Raw genomic sequence first — 15,000 nt, 5'->3', positions numbered from 1 at the left:
CCAGAATCTGCTCAACTGTTATTATGTTATAAATTTTTTGGTTCTAGGATGAAGTGAGACAAAAACAGTCAAAAATTCAGAAAAGACAGTTATCATTTATCAGTTATCAGTTATCAGTTATCAGTTATCGGCCGTACAACTGTGGCCCGAGAGATTCAGCTGAAAGCCCTGGTGCACCTTTAATTTGAACCTGCAGAGATTTGAACAGCTGATCTGAAGCAAACAGGCAGGTGTTCAACTGAACTGACCACTCCTGCTGTGTATGGTCGTCTCCTCCTTCACCATCCATCCATCCATCCATCCATCCATTATCTTCTGCTTCTGGGTCGTGGGGGCAGCATCTTTACCAGGGAGGCACAGACATCAACAGCCACCTCTTCAACTCTTCTAGGACCCCATGGTGTTCACAGACCAACTGACTATTTATTAAGTAATATCCTGATGCTGCTCAATAACTCAGGTAGAAAAATTTAAAAAAGTTAAGTCTGGTCATTCACAAAACAAACAATACAGTTTATAATAAATAAACAATAAATGTTTTTGTTTGTTTTGTTTTGTTTTTGAATGGCCAGAGGACCAGACTTAACTTATTTTACTTTGTAGATTAATAAGTAATACATTTATGTTTTTAAATTTAATGAAAGACACCTTTAAAATTTAAGGACAAAATTTAACTCAATTGTTTTCAAGTCTGTAATTTATTGTAAAAGTTTCAAAGATTACAGCACAGTGTGATGTTTTGCAATTTTAACATGAACCTTGTGCATATCTGTAAATATTAAAAGTCAAGATATTTTTAATACATCTTTATTGTAAAAATCTATACTAAAATGTAAAACACATGGGTTTAAAGCAGGGAAGGCAGTAAGGTAGGATTATGAATCAGGTTTAAAAGTTACAGCTCATGAGGTACTCCATTAGAGCATGACATCTCTTCCACAACATCGTGTGACAAAACCTTCAGGGTGTTCTTCTTCTAATATGTTTAGTGGTGGCTAGTAAGTAGCTTAAGGGAGCACTACCGCCACCAGGTGGTAAGACGAGTTGTATTCTAGTCCCCGCCTACAGAGCCGGTCCAGAAGTGTAAATGGAAACGCAATGAGACACGAGCTGATCTGAGCTGACCCAAACTGACCTGATCTGCACCATAACAGTGGAAAAGGGGTATTAAACAACTAGGCTAGACCCACTGGGTAGGCTAGACCCACTGGGTAGGGAGGTTTCCTGCAGTTCAAGGGTCATGGGTTAAACCCCTAGCTTGATAGATTTATAGGTAGATGGATAGATCGGTTGGTTGGTTGGTTGGTTGGTCGGTAGGTAGATTGATGTGTAGATTGATTGATGGGTAGATTGATTGATAGATCAGAATCATAATAAGCTTTATTATCATTGCACCGAGATACAACGAGAACGTGTACAAACAGCTGTCCGAAAGATGGACGGAGTGCACGAAGCTGCTACTATAAAAGTGCAGCCTTCTTATACTTATTCAGAATAATACTTTTGCTTAGATGAGAAAAGGGAAGAAAAGATGGTAGATTGGTTGACTGATAGAAAGGTAGATTGAGTGATTGATAGGTATATAGATTGATAGATTAATTGATAGACTAATAGAGATATTGATAGATTGATAGAACTTTTGATGGATGGATGGGCGGATGGATAGATATCGTAATTGCTGGGCAACAGAACGCAACTGACTCTAAGCCGCACATACTAAATTTAAGATGAAACATAATTTTGTACATAAATAAGACACTCTGGTTATTAAGCCGCAGGTATCCACATTTCATTATCACAATCTGTACCCAGCTCCTGGCATTATGTGCAGCTCTTGTTGTAGTGCAAAAATCAGCCACCGGATGGCGTTTCATAGACTATGGCTTGGTGATTGTCATACGTTTTCATGTTGCTTCGCTGTCTGACTCATGATTAAAACTGTTCAACCTACAATGTGAACACAAGAACTATCCAAGCATAACCACTGGACTGAACAGTGCCAAACACTTATGTAACCAAAATTATTTAAAAATTATATACCGGTCAATTTTACCCACAATTCTTATTGAGGTCATGTGACCAGGAATCAATAGTACCGGTAAAATACGGTAAATATTCATTAAATTAGTATAATTGATTTTTATTGTTAAACACTTGGTAACAGCTGCTGTTTTAAATGTACTTTCTGAATAATTTTGATGTGATTTCTGCTCTGCAGAGCTCGGAGGAGGAAGGGGGAAGAGTCCCTTCCTCCTTTTGTCTCCTCCGCTCCGTTTCATGCATTCAGGTGTGAACTTAAACTGCTGCTTTATGGCCTTATCTTGAAAGTTATTTCTCAAACTGTGCTATTCTTATGTCCCTGTGTGTGCGCTCCCAGCTCAAATGTCACTTGATTGCAGCTCCCCCTCGTGCATGTGCAGTTCATGCCCCAACGAGTCTGCAGGTCCTTTGTTCCTGCCGTCTTGGCATGCTCTCCACTCGTACTGGCTCATGGTTTACTCTATTTACGGTAATAACCTTCAACCTACAGAATTAACGGGAAACAACTACACTAAGAAAAGACTACCGTTAATCACACCTATAAATTACTGTGTTTAAAATTAATATACCGGGAAATTTTACCCACAATTCCTTTTGTCACAGTTCCACAGTTGTGATCGACAGTGAACCACAACAGGATACATATCGGTAAATGTTCATTAAATTACTACCATTGATTTTTATTGTTAAGCACATTGTGGTAACAGCTGCTGTTTTAAAAATGTGCTTTATAAATAAATTTGACGACTTTCTTCTCTGCAGTACACGAGTCACAACTCACAGAGGGGGAACTTCCCCATCACGTTCTCTCTCATTGTGATATTACCTTACACAGAATTTTTTTTAAAAGTTTTATTTAAATATGTACCAGTAACATACACAAAAATAGGCAACTTACAGTTTGGTAAATTTTATTTATTTTTCCTGAACAATAATGCCTTTAACATGGCTTGTTGTTAAAAAACGTCAGTCAGACTGAGTGAAAGTGAAATTGTTTCCTTGTAGTCTGAAGTGACAGACTACTGCCCAGATAGATGGATGGATGGATGGATGGATGGATGGTGATTTTTACATTTTGGCCAAATGGGCTTTCAGTCGGAATCTGCACGGTGGAACCCCCCCACCACCACCACCACCACTCACACACACACACACACATCCTGCTGCAGTGGCTGTATTCATTGTAAACAGGAAATCTGATCAGTGTACACTATCTTGTGGATATGTTCTCGTCACTCAATGAGAGTACCTTATTGGTCAATAGAGTGACTTCTGGTCACATGGGCACAGAATGGAATTACGAGTATTTAGTAGCAAAATTGGAACCATGAGCGAGATGTACTTGTCACGAGTACCTGTGGCATTCACTTGGTCTGTGTCACAAAAACCCACCCCACGAGTGGTGGGTGTTGGGCAGGTAAATGAGTGCCCAGTTGTGTCAAAGGAAAATGTTATTCGGCAGCAGAAATCTTGGCAGCCTGTCAAAATAAAATAAAATTTAAAAATAATAAAAGTACATGTATTAGCCACTGCTGTGTATATGCCATGGAGTCCAGAGCGTGAGAAAAAAAGTAGCGGCTTATACACTGGCAATTACAGTAGGATGGCTTCTTCTCTTTCAACTTTTAAATATTTTCTTTAACTTAAAGTCTGTGCTTACTTAATGCTAATCTCACACATTTGCTACCGACTGACTTCTGGTTACCTTACACACACCTAAATACAGTGCCATCTACAAGTGGTGTGTAAAAATACATATAATTAAACAAACAGTACAAGCCATGTGAATGTGAAACATAAAATAAACTGTGGCAGTTACACCCTATTTACCCGAAAAGGAAGAAGTGGGTAAAAGATAATGTATTGATGGATGGCATTCATCTTCTTTCAGCTTTTCCCTCTTCAAGGATCGCCACAGCAAGTCATCCTCCTCCATTTTACTCTATCCTCTGCATTCTCTGTCCTCACTCCACCTCCATGTCCTCTCTAACTGCATCCAAATATCTTCTCTTTGGCCTTCCTCTGACTTTTTCCTGGCAGCTGCATTTCTAACATCCTTCTACCAATATACGCACTGTCCCTCCTCTGGACATGTCCAAACCTTTTCAGTCTGGCCTCTCTAACTTTATCTCCCAGTTGTTCAACCTGTGCTGTACCTGTGATGATCTCATTCCTAATCTTATCCATCCATGTCATTCCTAAGGAGAACCTCAAGATCTTAATTTCTGCCACTTCCAGTTCTGTCTCCTGTCTTTTTGTCCATGTCTCTGTTTCTAGACCATACAACATAACTTGTCTCACAACTGTCCTTTAAACTATTCCTTTGACCTGTGTTGCCACTTTTTGTTGCAAATCACTCCTGAAAATTGTCTCCATCCACTCCATCCTTCCTGGACTCTCTTTTTCACCTCTTTGCCACATTCTCCATTTTCCTGGACAGTGGACACCAAGTACTTGAAGTCCTGCACCTTTGGTCTTAATTCCCCTGTAGTTGCTACAACTGGAATAAGGCTGTAACGTAACTTGGAAAAAGTGCAGCGATGTTAATACTTTCCGGATGCACTGTATTTTTCTAAAGCCCACTGACACAGGATGATGACCCTGCCCTGCTTTCTTCAGGATGGGGTCTTCAACAGTCTAATAAACCAGTATTTGACATAACTATTGGAAACCAATATTTGCAAAGAAATATCCAAAATGCAGTGTTTTCCCTACCATTATCCAAGGAGGGAGGCCTATCCTGCCTACAGAACCACCTGCCCTGCTATAAAGATAAATGTCCATACATGTTCACATATAACCAATTCTGTGTAGTGGTGGAGACATAAAATGTTCCTTTGTCCAATTTCAGTGACTTCAGGGGTGCTGCACAGTAAGAGGGGAGCGCCCTGAAGAAGAACCTAAAGAAATTACACAAGACAGAGCACAGATTCTCACAACTCTAAGCGAGATGAATAATATCACATATAATAAAAATGCTACTGCTAGAAGACCTTGTCATGTGAGCTACTACTATCATAAATCATTATAGCCTAAGCATGAGGTCAGATCAGACAGTCCTGTTTGCCCAAGCTCTAACCAGGACTCCCATTACATCCATCCATACATTATATTTACCCACTTCTTCCTTGACTTCAATACACTGCCACAAAATAATAAACCACTATAACCTTACTACAGACGTTGTGTGCAAGCTCAGTATCAATATGTTCACATTTTACCATGAGTAATGGGGAGACTACTGCATTCTTAATTCACTCTGAAATCTTGCTAAGACTCTGCAAGGACCAACCATTTTTCAAAAGATTTTTACATTCTTTACATTTGGTGGCTGTGGATGAGTGGTTAGAGCAATTGTCCTCCACTGCTAGAGTTGGGGGTTCGAATCCACCAGCAGTCACATGCCGAAGTGTCCCTGGGCAAGACACTAAACCCCTTGTTGCCTCCAATGTATGTCCTATCGGTCTATGAATGTGATAAAGCACTGATTAGTCTCTTTAGAATGATTTGTTCAATTAGCTTTGTAGAGATCTAGTAGAGTGCTGTATGAATGGGCAAATGAGGGCACCGATTGTAGTGTAAAGCACTTTGAGTGTCTCGATAAGATAGAAAGGAGCTATATAAGTACAGTCCATTTACCATTCTAATGGATCATTACAGGAGGCCTACCCATCCTCAGGTAGCATATTAAAACTGTTCCTTTTGACCCAAATGGGATCATATTCCATCCATTATCTTCCGTTTGTTCTGAAGTCAGGTCACGGGTGCAGCAGCTTAAGCAGGGAGGCCCAGCCCCAGACAACTCTTTCCACAGCCACCTTTTCCATTTTTTCTGGGGGGACCTCAAGGCGTTTCCAGGCCAACCAAGAGACGTAGTCTCTCCAACATGTCCTGTGTCATCCCTGAAGTCTCCTCCCAGTCGGACATGCCCGAAGCACCTCCCTATTGAGGCACCCAGGAAGCATCCTGACATCACGTGTGCCGCAGTATGTCAGTACTGTCAGGAGCTCTGCTTCATCTTGCTGATTTTTTTGTTCCTGTTTTTTTTTTTTTTTTTACTTTTTTTGCGCCTACTCTGTACACCCACGCTACAGGTATGACCACAATGCACTTTTGGAGTTTTGTGTGTTGATGCTGTTCCAGCATTGGGCTCAGGCTCTGGACTGTCCTGGCAGCCGTCTCCATAATCCTCCATCTATCTGCACGGACCAAACTCTCCAGAACTGCTGGGTTTCGCGGTGAAACCTTGGATGTTCTATGTCTACTGGACTCTGTTCTGGAGGGCAGTCACCGTCCATTGCCACATTCATTATTATTATCATGCTGCTAATGGGACCGTGTTGCTAATAAGACCACTCCGCAAACAGAACAACACAGCTAACAGTACCATGCTGCTAAAAGAACCTCACTACTAACATAATCACACTGCTAACAGTATCACGGTGCTTACAGGACTATGTTCCTAAGAGAACTTCACTACCAACAGAACCACTCTGCTAATAGGACTATGCTGCTAACAGGACCATGTTTCTAAGAGAACCTCACTGCCAACAGAACCAAGCTGCTAATGGAACCATGTTGCTAAGAGAACCTCACTGTCAAAAGAACCACTCTGCTAATGTGACTAAGCTGATAACAGAACCACGCTGCTAACAGGACCATGCTGCTAACAGGACCATGTTTCTAAGGAACCTCACTGCCAACAGAACCAAGCTGCTAAAAAACCATGCTGCTGTACATGTATTTGTTTTTCACTTTTGGTGCCTTGTTTTTGTATTTTTGTTGTCCATCCATCCATCCATTTTCTTTACCCGCTTTTTCCATTTTGGGTCACGGGGGTCGCTGGTGCCCATGTCCAGCCATCACTGTGCGAGGGGCGGGGTACACCCTGGACAGGTCTCCAGTCCATCACAGGGCCACATAGAGACAAACGAGACAAACAACCATTCACTCTCTCACTCACACCTAGGGACAATTTAGAGTTACCAATCAGCCTAACATGCATGTTTTTGGCCTGTGGGAGGAAACCGGAGTACCCGGAGAAAACCCACGCATGCACGGAGAGAACATGCAAACTCCACCCAGAAAGGCCCCTGGACCGGGGTTTGAACCAGGGACCTGCTCGCTGAGAGGCAGCAGCTCTACCAGTTGCGCCACCGTGCTGCGTATTTTTGTTGTATGTTTTGGTATTTCTTGCTGTGGTATTTTTTGCGAGTCGAAATGGTTCTTCTTGTCCTAAGCATTTTATTGCATTGTTGACCTTGTGTTGACCTGCATATAACAATAAATCTAAACCTAACCTATCCATACAAGATGCCCGAACCACTTCAACTGGCTCCTCTCAATGTTGAGGAGCAGTTGTTCTACTTTCACTACCGGGTAACTGAACTCTTACCCTATCTCTAAAGGAGAGTCTAGCTACCCTGCAGAGGAAACTCATTTCAACTGCCTTTATCAGCAATCTCATTCTTTAGTTCACTACGTAGAGTTCAATACCATAGGTGAGCATAGGAACATAGACTGACCGATAAACAGAGAGCTTTGCCTTACAAATCAGCTCCCTCTTCATCACAATGAACCGACACAGAGTCCACAATACTACAGACGCTGCAACAATCCATCTGTCAAGCTCAGGCTCCATTCTTCCCTCACTCCTGAACAAAACCCCAATATATTTGAACTCTTCCACTTGAAGCTCACCCACTTGAAAGTCCTCCACTTGAACCTCCACAGAGCATCATCCTTGACACAAAAAGAACAATCCACCCTTTTCCGACTGAGAACCATGAACTAAGATTTGCAAGTGCTAATTCTCATCTTGGATGCTTCACTCTCGGATGCCAACCGCTCCAGTGAGAGCTGAAGATCATGGCACAAATCCACCAACAGGACCACATCATCCACAAATAGCAGAGAAAGAATCCTGAGTCCACCAAACCAGGCTCCCTTTGCCACCTGGCTGCACCGAGAAATTCTGTCCATAAAAGTTATGAACAGAATTGGTGACAATGGGCAGCCCTGGCAGAGTCCAACTCCCACCCTGAAGGGGCCTGACACACTATCGGCAATGCAAACCAAACTCTTGCACTGCTTAAATAGAGACCGAACAGCCCATAGCAATGGGCCCCCTATCCCATATTCACTGAGCACCCCCCACAGTGTACCCTGAGGAACATGGTTAAGATCCTTTTCCAAGTCTGCAAAACACATGTAGACTGGATGGGCAAACTCCCATGACCCCTCAAGGACCCTAGTGAGAGTAAATAGTTGATCCAGTGTTCCATGGCCATGACGGAACCTGTATTGTACCTCCAGATTCTGAGGTTCGACAAACGATCAAACTTGCTAGTCCAGTATCCCTGAATAGACCTTACCAGGGAGGCTAAGGAGCGTGATACCCTAAAATTAGCACACCCTCCAGTTCCCCTTTTTGAAGAGGGGTATCCCCAGGCCAGTCTGTCAGTCCAGTGGCACTGCCCCTGATGCTCACGTAATGTTGCAAAGGCAGCACGACGGCTCAGTGGTTAGCACTATTGCCTCACAGCAAGAAAGTTGTGGGTTCAACCCCCGGTTGTACTCGGGGTCTTTCTGTGTGGAGTTTGCATGTTGTCCTCATGCTTGCGTGGGTTTTCCCCCGGGTACTCAAGTTTCCTTCCACAGACCAAAAACATGCATGTTAGGCTGCCTTCAAGCCCAGGCCTCCCTTGCTGAAGTCACTGTAATAAGCACCAAAATGTTTCCAATCAGATCAAAACTTTGCCTCTAGTATTTCAGCAGAAGGAAACAGGGCTTCTGGCCAGGGCCCTGTTGGCTTCTGAGAAATGTAGTCATCATGGGCGGAAATAAAGTCTAGGTTTATTGAGAGAAAACTACAAAATGGTGGCGCCTGTCCGATGTATTTTATTTTTTCGTTAACATTTTACTGTACAATACTTTATCCAGTACTGTCCCAATCTCATGAGTAATATTAAAGTTGACGGTCATGTGGCCTGTACAATTTTTTGGTACTGTACAATATTATGTACTGTACATTCACAAACCGCAATAGAGCAAGTCCGCGAAAGTCTATCCGCAAAGTAGCGAGGGATTACTGTATATTGATCTTGTACCAACAACAGCAAATATAATAATGTGTGGGTGGTAGCTCAGACAATCAAAAGGTATTTGATTTAAAAAAAATAATATTAATTCACTCGAGAAACGGTTACTAGAAATCTACATAGTTCTACTGTGAGCTGGAAAGGCAAGAAACAACATGGAAAAGTCACTAGTCCATCAACAGCAAGACTGGCATGAAGGAGCAAGTGAAAGTAGCAATATGTTGTTTTTGTTAAGTTTGATTTGCATTTTGTGACGATACTAACTCTGTTGCCTGTTCTGTGTGCCTTGTTATGTTTCCCATCAGAAACCCCAATGACGGGCTTGTGGACAAAGGAAAGCGCTGGCCTGTGTTCACCATCAATGAACAGAAACATGTTGCTCTTAACACTGAACCATTAAAGATCCACAAAGGTTTACGCAACCAGATGTGTGCTTTCTGGAATCGTTTCCTGCCACGCCTCCTCAACATCACAGGTAAATTTAGCTTTAAACAAGCATTACTAAAGAAACCGCACTATTATAGACTGTAAGTTCTGTCTGAAGAAACCACACTACCATAGACGGTCTGACTGACGAAGCCACACTAACATAGACGGTCTTACTGAAGAAACCACACTGTTGTAGACCGTGAGGTCTGACTTAAGGTCTGACTGAAGAAACCACACTACCATAGACGGTCTGACTGAAGAAATCACACTACCATAGATGGTCTGACTGAAGAAACCACACTACTGGTCTGACTGAAGAAACCACACTACCATAGATGGTCTGACTGAAGAAACCACAGTGCCATAGACGGTCTGACTGAAGAAACCACACTACTGTAGACAGTAAGGTCTGACTGAAGAAACCACACTACCATAGATGTTCTGACTGAAGAAACCACACTACCATAGATGGTCTGACTGAAGAAACCACACTACTGTAGACAGTAAGGTCTGACTGAAGAAACCACACTACTGTATACAGTAAGGTCTGACTGAAGAAACCACACTACCATAGACCGTCTGACTGAAGAAACCACACTACCATAGACGATCTGACTGAAGAAACCACACTACTGTAGACTGTAAGGTCTGACTGAAGAAGCCACACTACCATAGACCGTGTGACTGATGAAACCACACTACCATAGACGGTCTGACTGAAGAAACCACACTACCATAGATGGTCTGACTGAAGAAACCAGTGTGACTGAAGAAACCACACTACCATAGATGGTCTGACTGAAGAAACCACAGTACTGTAGACAGTAAGGTCTGACTGAAGAAACCACACTACTGCATACAGTAAGGTCTGACTGAAGAAACCACACTACCATAGACCATCTGACTGAAGAAACCACACTACCATAGACGATCTGACTGAAGAAACCACACAACCATCGACGGTCTGACTGAAGAAACCACACTACTGTAGACTGTAAGGTCTGACTGAAGAAGCCACACTACCATAGACAGTGTGACTGATGAAACCACACTACCATAGATGGTCTGACTGAAGAAACCACACTACTGTAGACAGTATGGTCTGACTGAAGAAACCACACTACCATAGACAATCTGACTGAAGAAACCACACTATTGTAGAATGTAAGGTCTGACTGAAGAAACCACACTACCATAGACTAAGGTGACCAGATTATTGATGTCAAGTCTGGTGACATTTCTAGCTTGGAGACCAAAAACAATGAAATTTTAACAAGATGAAATTAAAAACGGGGACTGTTACAGTTTAATTTATTTTTACATATTTATTCATGTTTAAACAATAAAAATCAAATACAACAGCAGAAATGTGTCTCTCCACACTGTTAACATTTCCTATGAGTAATAAAATGAATTAAAGCTGCAAGCAGCATTGAAGGCCCTCGCAGCAAACCGCCGCTCCGGCCGTACCGCGACTGCGGGAGCTCCAGCCACTCCACCCAGTCACCATCGTGAACACTCTCGTGCCAATCCCGCATGCGTTCACCACGAGGTGCCTTTCCTGAATCTTTTAAATCGCCTTCTGTCCTTGTCAGTACTAGTCCAGCTCCAGGTCTTACAAGTATACGTGAAATCCAACCTTCCAGACAGGAGTTATTGTGTCTTCCTGTTTTGTTGCAAATGTTTGACGAGCACTTCCTTTATGCTTTTCAACATGTCGTGTGGTAATCATCGGTTACAGTTTCATTCATATCTTACACAGGGCTAAGCTGGAAGAGTAAATGGACTGTACTTATATAGCACCTTTCTATCTTATTGAGATACTCAAAGCGCTTTACACTACAATCTGTGCCCTCATTTACCCATTCATACAACACTCTACTAGATCTCTACAAAGCTAATTGAACAAATCATTCTAAAGAGACTACTCAGTGCTTTAGATGCATTAGAGGACGACTGCTCTAACCACTCAGCCACAGCCTCCCAAGAGTCACCCAATAATCAACAGTTTCTTCTCTGAGTGGGTGGGGCTTAAGTGATGTTATGAATCAACAATACCAACGTGTCTCGAAATGCTCACTGGTGAAACAAAAAAAATCAAGTGCAGATAAGACGATGTATCACTGAGATATAACTGTTGGAATAATCTAGGGGGCGCACTGGAGTCAAAAGTTAAAAAACAATACCAATGTGTCTAGAAATGCTCACTGATGATGCACAAAAAATTTGGTTCAGATCAGATGATGTATTACTAAGATATAACTGTTAGAATAATCTAGGGGCGCCCTCAAGTCAAATGTTAAAGAAGAATACCAATGTATGAAGAAGTGCTCACTGATGACGCACAAAAAAAATCTGGTGCAGATCGGATGATGTATCACCGAGATCTAAAAAAGTTAAATATGGTCCTCTGGACATTCAAACAAACAAACAAAAAATTATAGAAACGTTTCGTCTTTCATCCGAAAGACTTCTTCACTCTGAGGTGCTGTATTCAGCTCAGTCTTATAAATACCATCTTCTCATAGTGGATCAACCAGTTTGCTGCTGACAGCCAAAATTGTACAATGTTGGTGCCAGAGGTTTTTCTGTGCATCTTGGGGAATTGGACAAGTGTACCAAATTTCATGCTTCTACAACAAACTAAGTCTAATGAGGAGGATATTTTGAAAATTTCCAGGTGGCGCTCTTGAGCCGTTTCTTTTGCGTTTTTTGCAACGCCCTTAAAATACGTAATTTTTCCTCAGTCCTGAAGCATCTGCCAAATTTGGTGAGTTTTGAGATATGTTAAGGCCCCCAAAAGGGCAATTCATTTGACAGAAAAATTGCTCGGATCTAATGAACTGAGCGATTACAATAGGCCTTCGCAGTGCTTCTCTGCTCGGGCCTAATTAAAGATGCATGCAGCAATGAAGGCCCTCAATGGTAGCGTTGTCCTGTCACAAACAAGGTGTACCTTTAAGACCAATTGTTAGCATGGTCTCTGTCAATTACAATGTTTCCAAATATCTGGCATCTGTACTCATCCCTTTAGTTGGCAGCTCAGAACACCACATACAGAACACCATGGACTTTGTGGATAGGGTGAGGGATGTCATCATGGAGACTGATGAAATAATGGTCTCTTTGATGTCACATCACGCTTTACGTGCATTCCTGTTGATGAGGCAGTAGAGATGGTCAGTTTAAGGTTAAAATCAGACACAACTGTGAGCAGCAGGACCACGCTTTCCACAGAACAACTGTGTCAACTCTTGAAACTGTGCCTGCAGTCAACCTACTTCACATATGGAGCCAATATTATAGGCAGAAACATGGGTTTGCGATGGGGCCTCCAGTTTCTCCTATTGTGGCCAACCTGTACATGGAGGAGGTAGAAAAGAGAGCCTTGACGTCCTTTTCAGGGACACCACCAAGTCACTGGTTCATGTATGTTGATGACACCTGGGATAAAATTAAATCTCAGGAAGTCCAAAATTTTACTGACCACATCAACTCTGTGGATAAATATATACAGTTCAAATGAGAAAATGTAAACAATGGCAGGCTGGCTTTCTTGGACTGTGAGGTCTCAGTTTCTGATAGAGGACATTTGCAAACTGAGGTGTACCGCAAACCCACCCACACAGACCAGTATTTGCAGTTTGACTTCCATCACCCTTTGGAGCACAAGTTAGGAGTCATCAGGACTCTGTACCACAGAGCAGACAGCATCCCCACTAACTCAGGAGCCAGGCAGAAGGAGAAATCCCACACAAGACAGGCTCTAGAGCAATGTGGATATCCTAACTGGGCCTTCCTGAAAGCAGAGAAGAAACCCAAACAGGACTCCAGTCAGCCATCAGGTGAAAAGGAGGAACCCAGACCAGTGGTCATTCCGTATGTTGAGGGAGTATCAGAGAAACTGAGACGGTTATTTTCTAAACACAACGTCCCAGTGGCTCTTAAACCCCAAAATACATTATGGCAAAGACTGGTTCATCCCAAAGATCCAGTCCCCCGGCACAAACAGAGTAATATTGTGTATGCTGTTCGGTGTCAGGAGGGCTGTGATCAGTTTTACAACAGGGAAAATAAACAGCCACTGGCCAAAAGGATGGCCCAGCACAGAAGATCAACATCATCAGGCCAGGACTCTGCGGTCTACACTCATCTCCAGGCCAGCGGTCACTCTTTCAGGGATGAAGATGTTCACATCCCGGTTTACCTGAAGCGCGCGGCGTTTCTGCCCACCCGAAAACATCGCTCCAAGCGCCGTGGGAGACGTGCTGGCCATCTCGTGAGGATTAAAGCCAGCTTCAAGCTCTCTGCTGCTTCGTCATCCGCTACTGACCATCAGACGTTAAACTGTCCATCCGGATGCTTCGCTGACCCACTCAACTCCAGCTCGCTCCAGGTGCCCGGGCCTGGTACGCGTAGCGGGCGCGCGTAGCGGGCGCGCACGCGGCTGCGGTAGTTTCGGCTGTCTCCAGAGGAACTTAACCAACTCAGGTCCTTCTGCTGCATCATCTTCTGCCGACCATCTGCTGGATATTCGCCTGTCCGGGTGCTTCGCTGATCCTGCTGGGTCCTGCCTGATCCCCGTAGTCGAGCCTGGCTCGCGTCGCGGGCGCGCACAGCTGCAACGTCTCTGGTCCTTGGAGGCGTGGTTCAAACTCCAGAAGTTTGAAACAGCTGATCTGTGCTCCGAGCACAGCTTTACCTTGATCTACTGGTTCTACAAAGATTGCTCTGCTGAATGTGAGGTCACTGGCAAATAAAACTTTTATCTTAAACTCTAAAAAAGTTAAATCTGGTCCTCTGGACATTCAAAAAAACAAAACAAAGCAAAACAACAAAAAAATGTAGAAACGTTTCGTCTCTCATCCGAGAGACTTCCTCAGTCTGAGGTGCTGTATTCAGTTCAGTCTCTTAAATAGCACCTTCTCAGAGTGGATCAACCAGTACTCATCCCTTTAGTTGGCAGCTCAGAACACCACATACAGAACACCATGGACTTTGTGGATAAGGTGAGGGATGTCATCATGGAGACTGATGAAACATTGGTCTCTTTTGATGTCACATCACTCTTTACGTGCATTCCTGTTGATGATGCAGTAGAGGTGGTCAGTTTAAAATTAAAATCAGACAGCACTCTGAGCAGCAGGACCACGCTTTCCACAGAACAACTGTGTCAACTCTTGAAACTGTGCCTGCAGTCAACCTACTTCACATATGGGGAGCAATATTATAGGCAGAAACATGGGTGTGCTATGGGGTCTCCAGTTTCTCCTATTGTTGCCAACCTGTACATGGAGGAGGTAGAAAAGAGAGCCTTGACGTCCTTTTCAGGGACACCACCAAGTCATTGGTTCAGGTATGTTGACGACACCTGGGTTAAAATTAAATCTCAGGAAGTCCAACATTTTACTGACCACATCAACTCTGTGGA

General features: G+C 43.1%; 1 protein-coding gene across 1 annotated transcript in view; it reads left to right on the top strand.

The window, feature by feature from the left end:
• The window catches only part of ache (acetylcholinesterase), a 186,972-nt gene that overhangs the window by 157,111 nt on the left and 14,861 nt on the right, over positions 1 to 15,000 (top strand). Inside the window, exon 8 of the mRNA XM_037674723.1 lies at positions 9,446 to 9,615. Within this exon, the coding sequence (XP_037530651.1) occupies positions 9,446 to 9,615 (170 nt within the window). The remainder of the gene's footprint in view (positions 1 to 9,445; positions 9,616 to 15,000) is intronic.

The sequence above is a fragment of the Nematolebias whitei genome, chromosome 1, assembly GCF_014905685.2.
Source record: "Nematolebias whitei isolate Nwh7 chromosome 1, NemWhi1, whole genome shotgun sequence".
Classification (NCBI taxonomy): Eukaryota; Metazoa; Chordata; class Actinopteri; order Cyprinodontiformes; family Rivulidae; genus Nematolebias; species Nematolebias whitei.
Note: the sequence above shows the minus strand (reverse complement) of the source record. Positions and strands in the feature narration are given on the sequence as shown.